At 38.4% G+C, this 16,368-nt stretch overlaps 1 protein-coding gene across 2 annotated transcripts in view; it reads left to right on the plus strand.

The window, feature by feature from the left end:
• Positions 1 to 16,368, plus strand: part of ARHGAP6 (Rho GTPase activating protein 6) — a 167,449-nt gene that overhangs the window by 119,508 nt on the left and 31,573 nt on the right. For both annotated transcript variants that reach the window (XM_085321476.1, XM_085321477.1), the window contains exons 3-4: positions 4,767 to 4,838; positions 13,933 to 14,189. In XM_085321476.1, coding sequence (XP_085177602.1) covers positions 4,767 to 4,838; positions 13,933 to 14,189 — 329 coding nt within the window. The remainder of the gene's footprint in view (positions 1 to 4,766; positions 4,839 to 13,932; positions 14,190 to 16,368) is intronic.

The following is a 16,368-nucleotide window of genomic DNA, read 5'->3' on the forward strand; positions in this document are numbered from 1 at the left end:
TTACTTGTAGAACAGGACAAATTTTCTTCCCTAAATGGACAAGAAACACAACTCTCGTAAGCAAAGGAAGATGCCAATAAATGAGAGGCATGTTTTTTTGTTTAGTAAACTGGTAAGCAAAAAACATTTCTTTTGTCAAAAAACACTTAGTTAAATTAGTTTAAAGCCTCTAATTGGCCTTACGTATTAGAAAAAAGTTTTTGGTTAACAAAAAGGTGTCCTTGCATATAAGTGACTTAAAAATATGCTCTAGGTAACCCTGCTGAGTGGGGAGGTTGGACTAGATGATCTCCAGAGGTCCCTTCCAACCTTACTGATTCTGTGATTCTATGAAAAAGAAGGTCCATTCATAAGTATAATTCATTAGCTGATGCATAAAGAAAGGAAGAGTAGAAGAATCATTTTTTTTAAAGCTTCACTGCAAACTTACTCCCAGGAAAACTTCCATCATCTGAAGTATCTGTAATATATGTGATACTGTCAGAAACATGACTTAGAAAGCTCAGGTGCTGTTGTTGTTTTTACTTTATATTATATTAATTACGAAACAAGTTAAAGAAAATGCACTAAGGCTTCGTAGTACAGTGACTTTAGTGACATAATATGAAATCGGTGGCAAGAATTCCTCACTGTTCACTCCAGGTGTCCCATTAACTGTATCATCATGAGGAAATTCCGTCTACCTAATCTGTGACGCTTTTGCTTATGCTTAGCAGCAATCATACCCACTAACTAGGCATTCTGGTTTCCCTAACTTTAGAATGAGTAAAGCAGTATTTTGGGTAAGCAAGAGTAACAGGATTCAGTTTGCGCTCTATCCCAGTCATATTTGGTGCTGGTAGGTGATCTTGAACACAGAAATTTGACATTAAAAATATGTCAACAACTTATATTTTGAAGTACCCTCYTCCCTTGTTTTTTCTTTCTTAAGCTGGAATTTATATATTTTGACCATAAAAATAGCTTCCTATTAYCTAGTTTTTAGAACCCTGGTCTCACTTAGAGGAAAAAGCAGATCTTGAAATGAGTTGAGAGTTTTAGTGAAAATTAAATGGTGCTAGTGTTGATGCTGTGGTTGAATTTCAACCTTAAACCAAAATTTTCAAAAACATCCAAAAGTCAGACTCCTAAATTCTTGTCCGAAGTCGGATATATTGGTGGAAATACTCTTGTTGTTTACCCTACAGAATTCTGTAGCCTTTGTTCYGAAACAAAATCCAAAGTAGATGACCTAATTTTTTCAAAGAGAAAAGTCCTCTTGGCTTTATCTGAAGCTGGAAGTACTCACGGCTTTGGAAAAACAGGTCATGTAGCAATTTACTGCGCACTCAGGAGTTTGATTCTAGACTCCCATTTTTTAAAATATTCATCATGTTAGTCTTAATATATAGATGCTCAGAGGGTGATGTATGCACTGCAGTGAAAAATGCAGWGAAGGTATAAATTAGTAAGTATTCAGCAAACAAGTTCACTTCTGAAACAACTGATCACACACAGCTGCCAAGGCAGATTTTCTTCAGAAAAGTCAGAATGGGTTCAGAAAGGGCTAAAACAATGCAACTTCCTTCACTTTGAAATTTCTTGTTTGATTCCTTCACTTTGATGTTTTTTGTCTTTTGAGTACTTCACTTCTCTTGCTAATATTCTTGTGTGGAATCCGCTAGACAAGTAATGCATTGTTACTTTATGGAAAGAAGACAATAAATTATAATTATATRTGCAGAAGGCCAGATAAAATCTAGTGGTTTGGCTTTGTAGTTTAAACACTTTCAAGTCACGACTGAGTATACCAGGCTGTATTTAATAGTACTTYGGGCTGATGTAGTAATACTTTGCATAAATATTTTCTAATTTAGAACGACACAGTAAGTGTTATACATAGGTAATGATACTTTACCTGTTTCCCAAGAATGCTTTGGATATTAATTATGTTCTCAAAACACAGTGCAAATAATAACTATTAAGCATTATTATTATGAATTGGATAGATTTAAGGTTTAAAAGTGCCAGGACTGCCCAACCCCTTTGGCACTTCATGAGTATTTCTGCAGTCCTTATTCCTTACATAACCTGAATCAACAGTCATTTCAAARCATATTTATTTTTGCAGAATATAGATCGTAATTAATCATGCCTTCTGCTGGGAGAAGGAGAGCTGGAACTGAACTCAGGTCTCCTGGCAGATCCTCTGTGCTTTAGCTCTTCAGTAAGATGCATCTCAGTCTCATTTTCTTATGCAAGTCTTTTTCTTAGGGAGGTAAATTCTCAGTTGGTGTAAATGGTTCTAGGTCCACTGACATCAGTGGAACTGCATCCGTTTGCACAAGTACCTCCTCTCTGTCATTCTGCTTCAGGTATGCACTGCGGCTTAGAATGGGCTCTTCCCTGTGTTTTCTAGTTTTGTCCATCTCCAAAACTGTTTCTTGCTTCTTCACATTCCTCTGGGCCTGGTCATTTGTATACAAAATCCAAGGTTTGCAGAGACAAATGCAGAAATGTTCTCTCAGTTGTCATTTTGGTGTTGAAGGAATCATTCAGTATGAACAAGGTTCATGAGAAAGCCTTGACAATTTGGCCCTAGAATTTGTTGACCTATTTTCCCTGTGTAAATCAGTGTCATTTGTTTCCATTTTCTATAATGAATAGCATTCATTTTTCTTGTATTTCTGTTGTGTTAAACTACGTAGCATTAACCCCCTCAAAAGTTGCAGTTGAGTAATTGTAGTAGAAAACCTCTGTATTTTAGATYCAATTTCAACTTTTGTTCTCATTTTTGCATCTCAGTAAACTTTAGTAGGATATCTTGGTCTCCATAAAGACTCCAAGACTCCAAAGAGGTAGAAGTCATTTATCAAAAGGCCACTGTGAAGCAGTAATTTGAATTTGTAACGTAGAATATAATTAAAACACACAGACATACACACATGCACACACATGCACATATATAGATACATGTATGTATATAAAGCCAGAACATAAAAGGAGTAGGGAACCCTCTGAAAACAAACCCTCTGATACTGTTATCTATTTAAGCGGGCTACTGACTATTTATTTTGTAAAGAAGTGAAAGAAGAATTTCTGTGATAAGCTCGGTTTTATGAACTGGAAATGTTAGAAGGTATGAAAGAACTCGGCCTATAAATCAATCAAAGTATAACTATGAATTATGAACTTGTCATCTGACTATTGAAAAGGGAAATCTAATCATAGGCCCTATCAGGCAATGAATTACCACCGTTGTACTGGTGAAATCTCATCTTGAATACCTTATCATTTCTAGTCAGTCATAGTTCAGAGAGATCAATTCTCACTGAAGGGGAGAATACAGAAAARGGGTATTAGTATAACCGGTGAAAGAGGACCTGCCTCTACGTCAAGAGATAGAAACTGAATGTCATAGTTAAGTGAGTGCTAGGAGCAGACACTCTTGCTCTCTCTAAATATATCCAGAGTACAAGCATTCAAATGGAGAGGATGGAACAGGAGCTACATGAGGCAACAAGAAATTTTAGTTTAAGATGAAATAGGATATGAGCTGGCCATGAAAGGATCAGAATTTGTCCAGCTGTCTGTTGAGTTGTGTTCTGGGAAGGGCTTTCAATAGGAGTTGAGGGGAAAAGATCGGGGAACAGACTATATTATCTTATTGACTGTAATTGCAAGGATGAGGGTTAATCCAAGGACATTCCCTTCAGTCCTTCATAGTATGTTCCCTACTGTAAAAGCCCACTTAAGACATTTTTTTTATAAAACTAAGAAAACATGTTGAGGCAGACTATTTGGTGTTCTTCTTAYTATACAAGTGAAACAGAAATACTGTGTGTTTAGTTTTGAATTACTGCCATATTACAAAACCAGTAAGACAAAGATGCACATCCGCTAACCTTTAGCTAGAGTCGTGCCTATGTTAGTATGTTAGACCTTTTATATTTCTTTGGATTTAGAAAACTAAAAAGTGACGAGTTAAAGCAGGCTCCTGTCTTAAGTATTTGTTGAGACATAATAAAATACATTTTTGTTGACTTTTCATTATCAAAGGTGCTGTTGAAGGAAGTAGTGATAGCCAACCTTTGACATAGTTGTTTCAAGAATAAACCTGCCTGTGCCCATTTTTAAAATTCTTAGTCCTTAATGCCTTAGCGAAAACTTGGATAATATATACTGTATCAGAACAATAATTTCTCTAAGACTAATCCGTCTGAACCAGTCTAGACAAACTGCAAGCTCTCAGTGTGAGCTGAGATCAGATGTGTCATGTGAAGATGGTCAGTTGTCAAYCAGCTGGCGTGACTGGTATGCGGAATTGTTCTCGGAGCTTAGTCCTCCTTCTCCAAATATTACCTCCAGCTCCCCGACTGAATCATAGTCCTATGACTATGGATGAGGGGAAAGCACAATCTTTTGGGTTTGTGGGACCTGCTCTCCAGTAACCTATCATGAGCATCCTGCAACAGTCTGAATTGTTAAGTTTTCCATGTTAGTTTTCCATTCTGCCCCGTGGGATCTGGGACCATGCAGGTGTCCATGTGCCCGGCAGCATGCTGCGGGATTTATTTTGGTTCTSCTATTCACAACCTCAGTGTTTGGGTGAACACGGATGCACTCTTCAGAGCTGAAGGAATGGGACAGCCCCCAGCCTTTGTGGAATGTACCCACATCCTTCCTGACTCTCCGTACCATGGTCATCTCAGTTGCATCTTCCAGTTTATGCAATAGTTTGTTCAGCAGTATTTCTCTTCACTTATTTCCTATTTTTGCTCTTACAGATGGTCAAAAGAGGAAGAAATCATTAAGAAAGAAACTGGACTCATTAGGAAAGGAGAAGAACAGAGACAAAGGTAACATGAAATGAGTACATATTCMCTGATCAGGTCTAAGTTTTGCATATAGGATTTCTTTAGGCTTAAATGTGTCCTTTCTAGAGTAAGAGAATGTTACCACGCTGATGTGTTGCCTAGACTTTTATTTCCAAGTTGCAAAATATGCCCTCTCCTTTTGTATTTTTCATTAGTATAAGCCAGCTGTCCTTGACTGAAGGCTCGTTTCCCAGGAGAAGAGGAGTTAAGTAAAGGCTGGATCTTCCCTTCATTTTTCTTTCTGTACATTTTCTCCTTCTTCAGAGTGCAGTCTGGATAATATGATCCAGTTGTTTACCTACACTTGCACTCTTCTTTTACAATTCAGAAAGCATGTGAACCAAGCCTAGCCCAAGCTAGTCAATTGACTGGTTTTTCTTTTTCACCTTAAGAAAATAGCCATTGTTTAAAATGTATAAATGCTTCAGTGCAACTGCCTTGTTGGTTTTTAATATACTTCAAATGACATAGATTGACAGATATGGTTGGACTYCTTTTGTTTGGACACTGATCAGCTTTATGAGCTGAGTCCTAATCCACTGGACTTGACCTGTAATTTACTGCCTTTTGAACGAAGTCTAGAGATGGAGACTTCAAACTAGTCTCTGAAATTATTGTTTTGTGCATGTAGGTAATTGTGCATGTAATTTTGTGTTCACTCCTAGAAAAGAAGTTCTGAAAAAGTAAAACACTATTGAACCCCACTCCACAAACATACATGCAAACACACAAATTTATAACAGTGAAGCGATTTGGTTAATCTGATGTTATTGATCCTAATCAAATTTAGTAGAAGAATGGAACTTTGAAATTCCATGAAAAAATGAGTATCTTCTTTAGAAAGTTGTTTTGTATTTATTGGAAAGAACATGCTTTTCCTTTAATTTTTGTTTATTTGATGACTTCATATGTGATTATTATTTTCTTGGTTTGAAAATGACTGGAAACTATTTGCATTAATCTTTCTAAAATGAAAAGTCCTTCAATGCTTTTGTTTGGATAAATCCAGTTGCATCCCATTTTGCTTTGTGAATAACAGAGAGTAAAATCTCTCATTTGTTATGAGAATCGCTTGATGCAGTACTGAGTCCACATGCGGAACAAGCCTTCGAGGAAGTGGTTTAATGATTTTATAATCACCTTTGGGGAAAAATCTWTCATACTGCTCCCTTCAGTGTACATTACTTCACATTTGGCTGGAGTGTAATTAATCACTCATTATGCTGCTAGTTTCCKTATTTTTTCCCATAATTCTCTTTAGACTTAGGAGTACAAAGCAACATAGTTTTGTGCAAAACTTTCCCTTCTGGTCAGCACATTTGCCTGATGTTCATCTTCATATGGATCTTTGGGGTGTTCTTAAGCTTAGGAAATGGCTAATGACTAATTGTGTCTTTWTAAAATTTTCTGTCTATCACAAATTTTTGATCCAATAAGAACTTCTATCTATTCCCCCCATATGGATAACACTCTAGATGATCTCTGGAGRTCCCTTCCAACCTTACTGATTCTATGATTCTATGATACTTTAGTAGCCTCCCTTTAAAGTTTCTACTTAGAAGCTATTTTGACAGTCTTAAGTATATTACATCTTTTTATTCACATTTTTCTTTATTGCAGTAGCTGATTTTAGAGATAATAGATATAATTCATCAAAGACTTTATTTTGTTGTGTCAACCCAGTGGATCTTTGCAATTGTATTTCCAGAGCTCCTGCAATGCCGTTTTTCCTTTGTTTTTTCCTTTGGCCTTAAGAGATGATAGCTTCCACTTGTGATGTATATAAATACTTACTGCAGCATTACTCTTTGTTCCTCTTAATTCTCTGTGAGCAGAGATACTTCAAACATTTTTCTTGTGCCTTGCTTTGGACTTTCATGATTCCCTTATTGCCTCACTTTATTTCACCTGACCTCTGTTTCTGATAATCACTCAATAATACTGCTTGAGCACTTTATGAATAATATTATTTTCTGCATTTATAAATTTGGGACTTTTTTAGATGTACCTTGCATGTTAGCATTTATACTCCATTTTATTAGTTACGTTTGCGATGGATGTTCTCTTTTTATTAATATAGATTTTTCTGAGTTCACCTTTCCATTTAGGGCTCAGTAGTTGCCCACAGCAAAGGTCAGCACTTTGTGCTTTTTCATCTTTTTATATATTTATATACTTCCTGGTTTTTGGCATTGCTCATATCTTCTGACTAACCTCAGCCATGCATTTTTAACAAACACTATGCTGATCCTCTTAATTTCCCCCMCACACACTTTTTTTAAACTTCAGGCCATTTCCAACATGTACCCCTCCTCTTTATCCTCTTCCTCCCATCTTCTGTTGTCTCTTTCTCATTTATAGTGTGAATTCCAGGATGTCTTATATGCTCTCCCCTTATACAAATTGCTATAGAAACACAAACCTAAGGGTAAATAGCCCAACACTACTTGAATAGCAGAATTTATATTTCTTCTTCTTCCATTGGGTCTGCTGGATTGACAGAGATGGCAGGTCAGTCAGTAAGGGCACAAAGAGCCAGGAAATCAGAAGGATTTAGGTTCCCAACCAGCTGTGTCAGCAGAATGAAAAGAAAGCTGTGTAATTCATTGCCTATAGCAAACCTATAGCAAAGTTGTGCTGCATAGGCAGTTAGCCTAGCATGGTTGGTCCAGAATAACTATTTGCTGTGGTAAGCAGCAGCACAGCATAACACATACTGCTGTGCTGCATGTGCTTGGGAWGTGTATGTGCATGGTGGAAGCTGTGCTTCATGTGGGGCATCAGGCAGTGTTGGAGGGCTATGCATGAGGGACAAGGGCATGAGGTTCAAGAATTAGGAGGGACACAGTCCCCAAGCCTTCAGATGATGTTGTGAGAGTACGGACACAAGAGCTGGCTTTTGAAAGAAAAATGTAGACCTTAAAGGGTTGGTGTTGCTTGTGTTTGTAAAGATGAGGCCGCAGTGCTCACATACTGGCCGAGCCACACCTGCTTCCCTAAACAATGATCTCTGTGTTACCGAAGCCCAAGTCAAAGTTAACCTCTCTCACTTTGTGTGTCACAGCAAGCTGAGAGTATTATCCTGCTCTGTTCCACAGTGTTTTTTTAACAAGCATGTCTACCGTTTATTTTATAAAGAGAATATCTTCCATTACTGGGCAACCAGTCCAAAACAAACACTCTGCACTGTGGACGTGGGTGTGCTCACACAAAAGGCCAAGAGTACTTACTCATTCACCCTTGCAGGTCACTAGTCCTCATGCTTGTAAGGAATGCCTTCTTCATTTTTGTCTTGGTCACTAGTTAAACCACACCGTTCTGAGAAGGAAACAGGGAGAAGAAGGATGTCAGAGTGGAAACAGAGAAGCAGATACCCAGAACACTTTTTATAGACAAGTTTTGGCCACCTTAGTGCAAAGAGCATTTATAGTGCTCACAGTCAGCTCTGTCCATGGGTATGGGCAGTTCCTGAAAAAGAGCGTGGAGGATTTTTGTACTTGACCTTGCCTGACGATTCTTCCCCTTTAGCACGGACGTGCTGAACYGCTCTAGGGTGGAGACTTTTAGAGTAATTCTGCCTGGAGGTACAACCTTTCTCAGATTTGTGCCTGAGACGGTTCTCCCTCAACTCCACTCCAACTGATGGCTATACTTTAGAAGCATAATCAAAAGGATATGGTACTCCTATCTTCCAGGACTGTTCTGAGATGTAATCACTCATATTTTAGGACTCCGTCCAATCTGTGGAGTTTTTGCTCTCATAACATCACATTTTATTTAGCTAGATCATTCGATCAACCTGCCTATCAGTTAAATGAGAGTTTCTGCAAACTGTTATACTTTTGAAGGTCGTCACAGACACTAAAGTAAAATTGAATATGCTTTAAATTAGATTGATATTGCTTTGGCATATTTGATGGGTACATCTGTCATCATCTAATTAAAAGAGAAAAAAATCTAAAGTATTTTTTCATTTGTTTTTACTTCTCTGAGTGACTCACCAGAGCAGGATATAGCAAAACTTGCCGGATGTAAAAGAACTAAATAGGAGAGCAGCACTCCACCCAGATATTAAAGGCAATATTTTCAGCTGCTGTTGATGTCTTTGCTTTTCTCTAGCTTGCCTCCTTGTTATTTAGGGCCATCGTGACTATCATCGTGTTGTCCACATACGTCTCCAAACATTTGCGTTAGCTGCTGACAAACAGTACTCAGGCTAGGAGAACAGTAAAATGTCAGTGGTGCCTGGAATAAGAAATTCTCAGGATGCTCTGCATGCCGGCAGCCGGGTTCTGTTGCCTTACAAATTCAGTGCTAAATTTGACGAGGGCAGGGGCAGTGCCTTTCATCTGCCTCCTGCAAGCGAAAGGGAGGTCAGCATAAGCATGCCTCCTTGGAGAGCCCACTCAAGCATTCCAGGGAGAGGTGCTTCTCAGAAAGGGTTTCTCCTGGAAGATTTTATCCATAAACGAGCTCTGTTTGTGCGTACTTCCAGTAAACTCTGCAGGTGAACGATGAGATATATTCAGAAATAATAATCACTTATTGTAAGATTTGTTTGGCAACCAGGAGTCATCCCTTCTGGTCATGTTCCTGTGTGGAATGTAAATGCTTGAGGCATTCCTCTGYGGGGCCTTAGCAGAGCTAAGATATATGAGAACAGATACATGCTGTTGTTTCTGAGAAAAAGAGGTGCTGCTAACTCTGTGAGAGATGCATGTCCAGGAACAGATCTTTGATTTTCCTTTAGTTACATTTAGAAATTCTCAACATCTTCTTCCATGTTTATTTCGCAGCCGTTCTTAGTAAATTTAGAGGTAGTTCTTATTGCTTCCATTTATTCTTCTTCAGTAATTTGACATGTAAGAATGTCAGCATGCCTGAGAATAGCCTAAGGAAAGAGCTGAGCGTATGAAGCTTCTTTTTCATTACAGTTCATCAGAAATTTATTTTTGCAAGCCTTTTCAGTGCCCTATTGTGCTTCTTTTAAAACTCACAAAATGTCCCTCTGTAGGCATGWGAACAGTCTTTCAAAACAACCTTCTGTTGTATTTTACATTAATATTACCTGAAGTATTGAAGAACATCTTAATTTTTTAAAAAACAAAGTCCTTCCTACACACAAAACCCAAATAACTGGGAAGGTCTCACATCACTTCTTGAAGGTAAATGAGCTCAGACTAGCTGGAGGAGTGAGTTTCACCTGCACTCGTACTCCTACTGCTGAGAGCACTTTGTCTTACCTTTGATCTTCTGCAGTCAGTTCAGTGTTTTGACAAACTGTCAGATGGAGGGAGTTTTACCATCCCATTAATGGATTATGGTTTCCATCTTCCATCTTTTCTTCCTTTCACTGCTCTCTCTCTCCAGATCTGAAGTGGTTAACTGTAGTTAGCGAAAGCAGAGTTACCCAKTCTGGCCAGCCAAAGTGTCTGATTTAAAAATCCCTCTGAGAGCATATTAGTCTTTCAGGTGTCTCCCACTCCATTCCTGTCATTTAAAAATGATTAGTACAAGTACCTCAATAGAATTTAATCACAAGGCTCCATCAGCTCAAAAACAGCACTTAAGCTGTACCTTGTGGGGGGGGGGGAGAAGATTAAGAAGACTATGAAAAATTGCTGTGCTATATGTTGTTCATTTGACTAGCATTGGAGGCCTCATTAAGGTCTAGAGTATAGACCCCTGGTTTTTACTAGATTGCTGTGGTTCGTGGGATGGAAGCCACAGTTTCTGCTAGCTGAAGCTTCAGAGAAGTCTTCAAAACTGTACTTGGATTGTGTGGCATGAGGCCAAGTATGCTAACTGTGTGGCTAGTGTATGAGCAATGGATTATCTGATAAGCAAAGAAAAGGATTTCTGGTCAATGAAACTTTTATTTGAACTGGCTGGGAGTTTTTATATGAAATATTTCTTTTTATTAGAAAATGCTGATTTACCGGCACAGAAAATTTTTTTTTTTCTTTTTTTGGAATGTACCAGTTTTAGTCAAAATTTTGTTAAGAAACCTGCCTTAGTTGCAAAATGGACTTTCTGGTAAGAGAGTTCATGCACTGCTCCAGAACAGCAAAAGAGTGCCAGGTTGTTTCACAGTCCTACATGGTGCTCTCTCCAAAATTTCTTTTCAARCTGTCCACTTTAATAATTGAGCAAGTGAATAACCAAACTTTAACAGGACTTAAAAGGAGTGCATGACTCAGTAGCTTTGTGGCCATGGCACTCAGTGTATAGCAGACCAAAGTTTGAGCCCCTGCTCCAAGGACCATTTCTTTACACAGAATGAAACAACTCTGATGGTGGGGGTCTCCAGCCTATACGTAACAAATACRTGGTCGGTACTTTTAGCTTAGCTGTGGAACCAGAGCCTTACACCTATACATCTCACATCTGAGTCAGTGTCCTGTTCCCCCRGCAAGAAGTTGCTAAGTCCTTTGTGTGACTATGGCTCCTGCCTTTTTTAATGAATCTGAAGCTTCAGAAAGGCTGACTTTCTCCATTATGGACGTGACATATCGAACAAGGAACTTGTTGGAACTGAATACTTCCAAGGAGTTGTGGGCAAAACATCCCTAGCCCCCTCAGTAGTTCTGGTGAGAACTGAAGGCCGTGACATGATGGAGGATGCAGCCACTTTTCTGAATTTCAACAAATGAACAAGAAGTTTCTGATTTTGCCATTTCTTCAAAGTRATTACCACTGCCAGCCAGCATCACTTCCATCTGTATTTAGTCTGAAGATACGCCAGCTGGTTTTCATCCAGTTCCCCGTCTCTGCCAGACACTGAGMAACTGGAGAAGCGGTTCATGTCCTCTGAGAAAGAGGCCTACAGCGAAGCACCACCAAGCCCGCCTCTGTGTCCTTCCCCTGCGGCACAGACCACAGACGTGGCGAATAAGAGGGATCAAAACCCCGCGTCCCACAGCTGAGGGCTTGGGAGGAGGGGCAACGCCTACCTCAAAATACCAGCCTTTACCTAGTGAAGATGAGGGAGAGAGTCACTTCAAGGAAATCCTTTGGAACAGCTCTGGGATCTCACTAGATCTCACCCCCTGTGTAGCACTGCTGTGTGATCAACAGCATCTACCTGCTGTTGGGCCTCCTGGGGCTACCCACTGCTGTCACCTCCCATTTTGAAGCACAAGTAACTAAAAGCTAAGAACAGAGAAATATTTCTTGTTTCAGGATTTGGTTTGGTTCAGTGTGCTTTCTTCAGTGAGGGTTGTGGAAGGACAGATCCGTGGTGATACTGGAGGTGTAACAAAGTACCCAGTTAGGCAGCCAGAACGGAAGTCATGTTGTAGGTGTGTTTCACATGATTTTTCAAAGTAAGTTGGTGGTCTTTAATRTTAACTTTGGATAATTTGGAACAATAGAATATTTCAATACTAATAGTCTCATCATTTTGCAGTCACACTCCATTGGGTGTAGAAGGGAAGGTCTAACTGTGGACTCTTGAAATTGGCAATCCTTGCATTGCTTGATACATATGTGATGATATTCTTTCTTATTCTGAGTTAAATGCAATCAATTTAGATGTCATTTAGAAGTCATTTTACTCACTGGTCACCTCCAGACTTGCTTGATTTGTGAGGATCTACTTCCTGATTTAGTTTTGCATGGCCATCAAAGTTAGTTCATATCTTAACATTTCATACTTCTAAAGGGCAATAATGTTTCTCACCAAATCAGAACAATGGATCTTATCCCTTCAGTACAATAGTAATGTTCTCATCCAAGATTCATAAAGCATAATCTTCTTTTCAGTGCCTTACTTTAATCTTAGTGATAATGCAAACAGATAAAATTTGAAAGTGTCCTAAAAGATATAGCTGGKCTTTTAGTCCCAAGAGGAACTTTAGACTTTAAACATTTAGATGATTGTGACAGAAGTGAAGATGAATATGTAAGGARTTTTTGTTTGGTTCTTGTTCCCTTTTTAGTCCTTTTAAATAAAAAATTGCTTTGAATCTCTAGTGCCTTGTTTATCCCTGATAAAAGCAGGTCTGAAGCTGGAGTCTAGTTGAAATCACACCCATTTTCACCAGGATGAACTGACTCAATAGCTATTTTGCTCCACTTGAACACAAAATAATTCTGTTTTGCAGTCTGACCCAATAGCTTTGATTCCATTAATTTCAGGTGGGTCTAGATTTGAAACTTAGTGATCAGAACTTCAAGGTTTGTTGTTGTTGGCTGATGTGTTGTGGAATATTTTTCTCTTTTGCAAAAGATTCGAGCATTTGACTTTGAGATCTAAAATATTTCAGGTTTTGTACATTACAATTATATTGATGTATATAYTGTGCAGTTATACTGAGCTGTGATGGGATTGCTTGTTTTTTAATTGATGAAACCTGATATTCTGTTTTTATATAACAATACTTACTTTTATACTGTTACAAATAATCTTTATACTGGTATACCACTCTTACAACTGGTTTAATCTTACCAGTATATTGAAGGTTATATAATTCTTGTATATGAAAAAGGGCCTGAGGACCAGACCTTTGAAGGCTTAGTTTGAACAGCTGATGCTGGACAGACTGGATGCACTTACAAACTCCCTGTACAGGTACATACCCTTCACACTGTAGTGAGACCCACGTGCTTACTATTACCCTTAATGCTGACCCTGCAGCATTTGTGAGAAAGACCTGGTGAAAGGGTATGAAACATGAGAGCGCTGTGGCATGTTCTGGCAAGTTCCCAGCCTCATGATTCTAGAGCCTCTGGTGGTTCATCTGGATGTAGCTAAAGGTACCTGACTTCCGATTAATTTCAGTGGAAATTAAAATTTTTATCAGATCTGATCCCAATTAATTTTCCAAGGTTCTGTGTGGTATATGTTGTATGATCCAACTAGAAACAGAATTCTGCTACCGTAAATTGCAGTTACCTTGACTTGTCCTATTATTTCTTGAATGTTGTGATTATGCAATACTTTACCTCATTGGAATTATTGTACATTTAAAGGGACTTCAGACTTTTTTTATTTTTAACAGCTTAATACTGAATTCTTTTTGAACTAAATAAATATCAGCTGTTCTATAAGTATTTTTTGTTGTTGTTGTTGCAGAATTTACTCCCCAGGCTTTTGGAATGCCTTTGTCCCAAGTGATTGCCAATGACCGGGCCTACAAACTCAAGCAGGACTCTCAGAGGGAAGAGCAAAAAGATGTTTCAGATTTTGTGGCCTTTCTCTTACCATTTGGATCTAAAAGACAGAACAAAGAACTTTCAAGCAGTAACTCATCTCTTAGCTCAACCTCAGAAACACCAAATGAATCCACTTCTCCTAACACACCAGAGCCAGCACCACGAGCAAGGAGACGTGTAAGTACACCCACAACAACATGATGCATACCAGTAGGTTTGGAGGTTCTAGCCAGCACCAAAAAAAAAAAAAAAAAAAGAGAGAGAAGTATTTGTGGGTTATGCAATATCTCTTCTGTTATGTTTAAGCAGTGATTTTTTTTTCATGGGAGCTGACCCAGCCAGTATGAGAAGATTCTATCTAACTGTAGTGGAAAATCGTCTTTCTCTGATGATGATGGGAGATCACGTGGACTGTGCGAGTCTTTTGCAGTTCTCAAAGTGACAGAGAGATAATTTAGAGGTCTTCCTCTTCACTCACTTTATCTRCCTCCTTCTGTTTAATTCTTATAGATATAACAAATTCCATCAAACCAGCCTATTTTTTTTCAGCTGAGGAGGACTAAACCTATGTGACTGATACTTGTATGTATCGTTATATTAATTTCGGTCCACAAACTTGGAAATAAATCTAACTATTAATTTCTGTTCTTATACAAATAAAAATCCCCATGGCCTAATTCCAGTCATGTTCTCGGTGTCAAATCAGAAGTTATCTATGTAAATTTGTAGTAGACTCTCAGAAGTAAATTTCTACATACAAACTGTGAGGATTCCTTTGACAGCAGAACACAGTGCATTGCTTTGGGATGAGTTTCAATCYTGCGTATAAGATAGATACCTAGTAGATCATTTATTGGGAGGGTTTTGTTGCTATAAGCAAATGTTATGCTCTGAACTCATATAGCTTTCCAGTACTGCAGCTACGAATGGCATTTTTTCTTTTTTTAATTGAGTTGTTACCATACGAAAAAAGGTCTTGAAATCATTGGTTTTTAATTTCATTTGTAATAGAGAGGAAAATGCACAGTAAAATACTTTCTTTACTTTGCTAAAAAATAAAACCTTTTTAAGTAATCTGAGAAAGAATTTGGGGCACAAGGGCAAATGCTGGAAAGTAAAATTGACTCCTCATCTTCATTTCCCTAGGATGAAACCTGCTTGGGAGAAATAATATGTAGGGCTCCRTAAGCCACAGAATTAAGAGGGGTAGAACTGGCGTAAGTCACAAGTTAAGAGAAGGTTCAAGAGCCCCATGACCTGCCTTCTTTCCCTCTTACTGTTAGCTGAAGGTTATGCTTACAGTGTCTACATTATGTCTGCAAAGAGCTGAGAGCATGATGTCTGCATTATAACATACACATAATACCTATTTATTGGCCTTTCCAGACCATATGAAAAGCAATTTTGAACACAAGTGCAAAGTATACTTGAGTGTATATGTGAAGGGGAATCTGCCAGCATCTTTCAGAATTTGACATAGACAATGACAAAAAGTAGAAGTACACTGCATGCACTCGTTGGCCTCACAGACAGTTTTCATATGAGAGAAAGATAATTCATGTGTACAGATATGGGTCATCTGCATTTCTTGCAACATGTGATAAGATCTCTACCTTGTATTTGAATTGCGAGAAGCAGAAGGAATGCAAATCTGATGTTACAGCCAAGAAACAGAGTCCTATCAGGACCAAGTTCCTAAAAGCCTATGAGATTTGAGGGGGGTTGTTCGTTTGTTTTTGTTCTGTTYTGTTTTGTTTCCAATACCAGGGTCACAGCTTTCATGGTATTGAATTTGAGCCTTTGGGCCATAGTCATGAGGATGCAGTAGCACATGGCTCAYTTACAGAGAAGTAAGAATAAACAAGGGTGGGCGATGTGATGTGGAGGAGCTGACTTTTTTCTCRAATGTACCGAAGTTATTCACTAATGTACTTAATGAATTGCCAAATATTTAGCATCAATATCAACTCATGTTGCATACCGAGACTGGCTTTTGTATTTCTACTTAACAGTGCTCTACTCCCCTGGCTTTGTTAGGAGATTGTAAGGAAGCCTATACTTATTTATTTTCTCTTGGGCAGTATTATACTGTTTATTTTCAATTATACTTAAGAAAGATGTCGACTCAGTAGTACATCCAATTAACGTAACCAGTTCTTCACACAAATTCTGCATAGAAAGCTGAAGTGCAGTCCTGTCTGTTAACAGTCATGATGCTTTATTATTCAAGCAGCGTCAAATTGGATCTGCCATAGATAGTACTTGATCCCATACACATTCTGCAATGTTGCTCATCTTTTCAACAGAGATCTTAAGATAACAGTGCTTTCTGTAGGCCTTAATGAAAAGCTTCATC

The sequence above is a fragment of the Rhea americana genome, unplaced genomic scaffold (genome assembly GCF_003343005.1).
Source record: "Rhea americana isolate MKP2758 unplaced genomic scaffold, rheAme1 scaffold_7, whole genome shotgun sequence".
NCBI classification, from domain to species: domain Eukaryota; kingdom Metazoa; phylum Chordata; class Aves; order Rheiformes; family Rheidae; genus Rhea; species Rhea americana.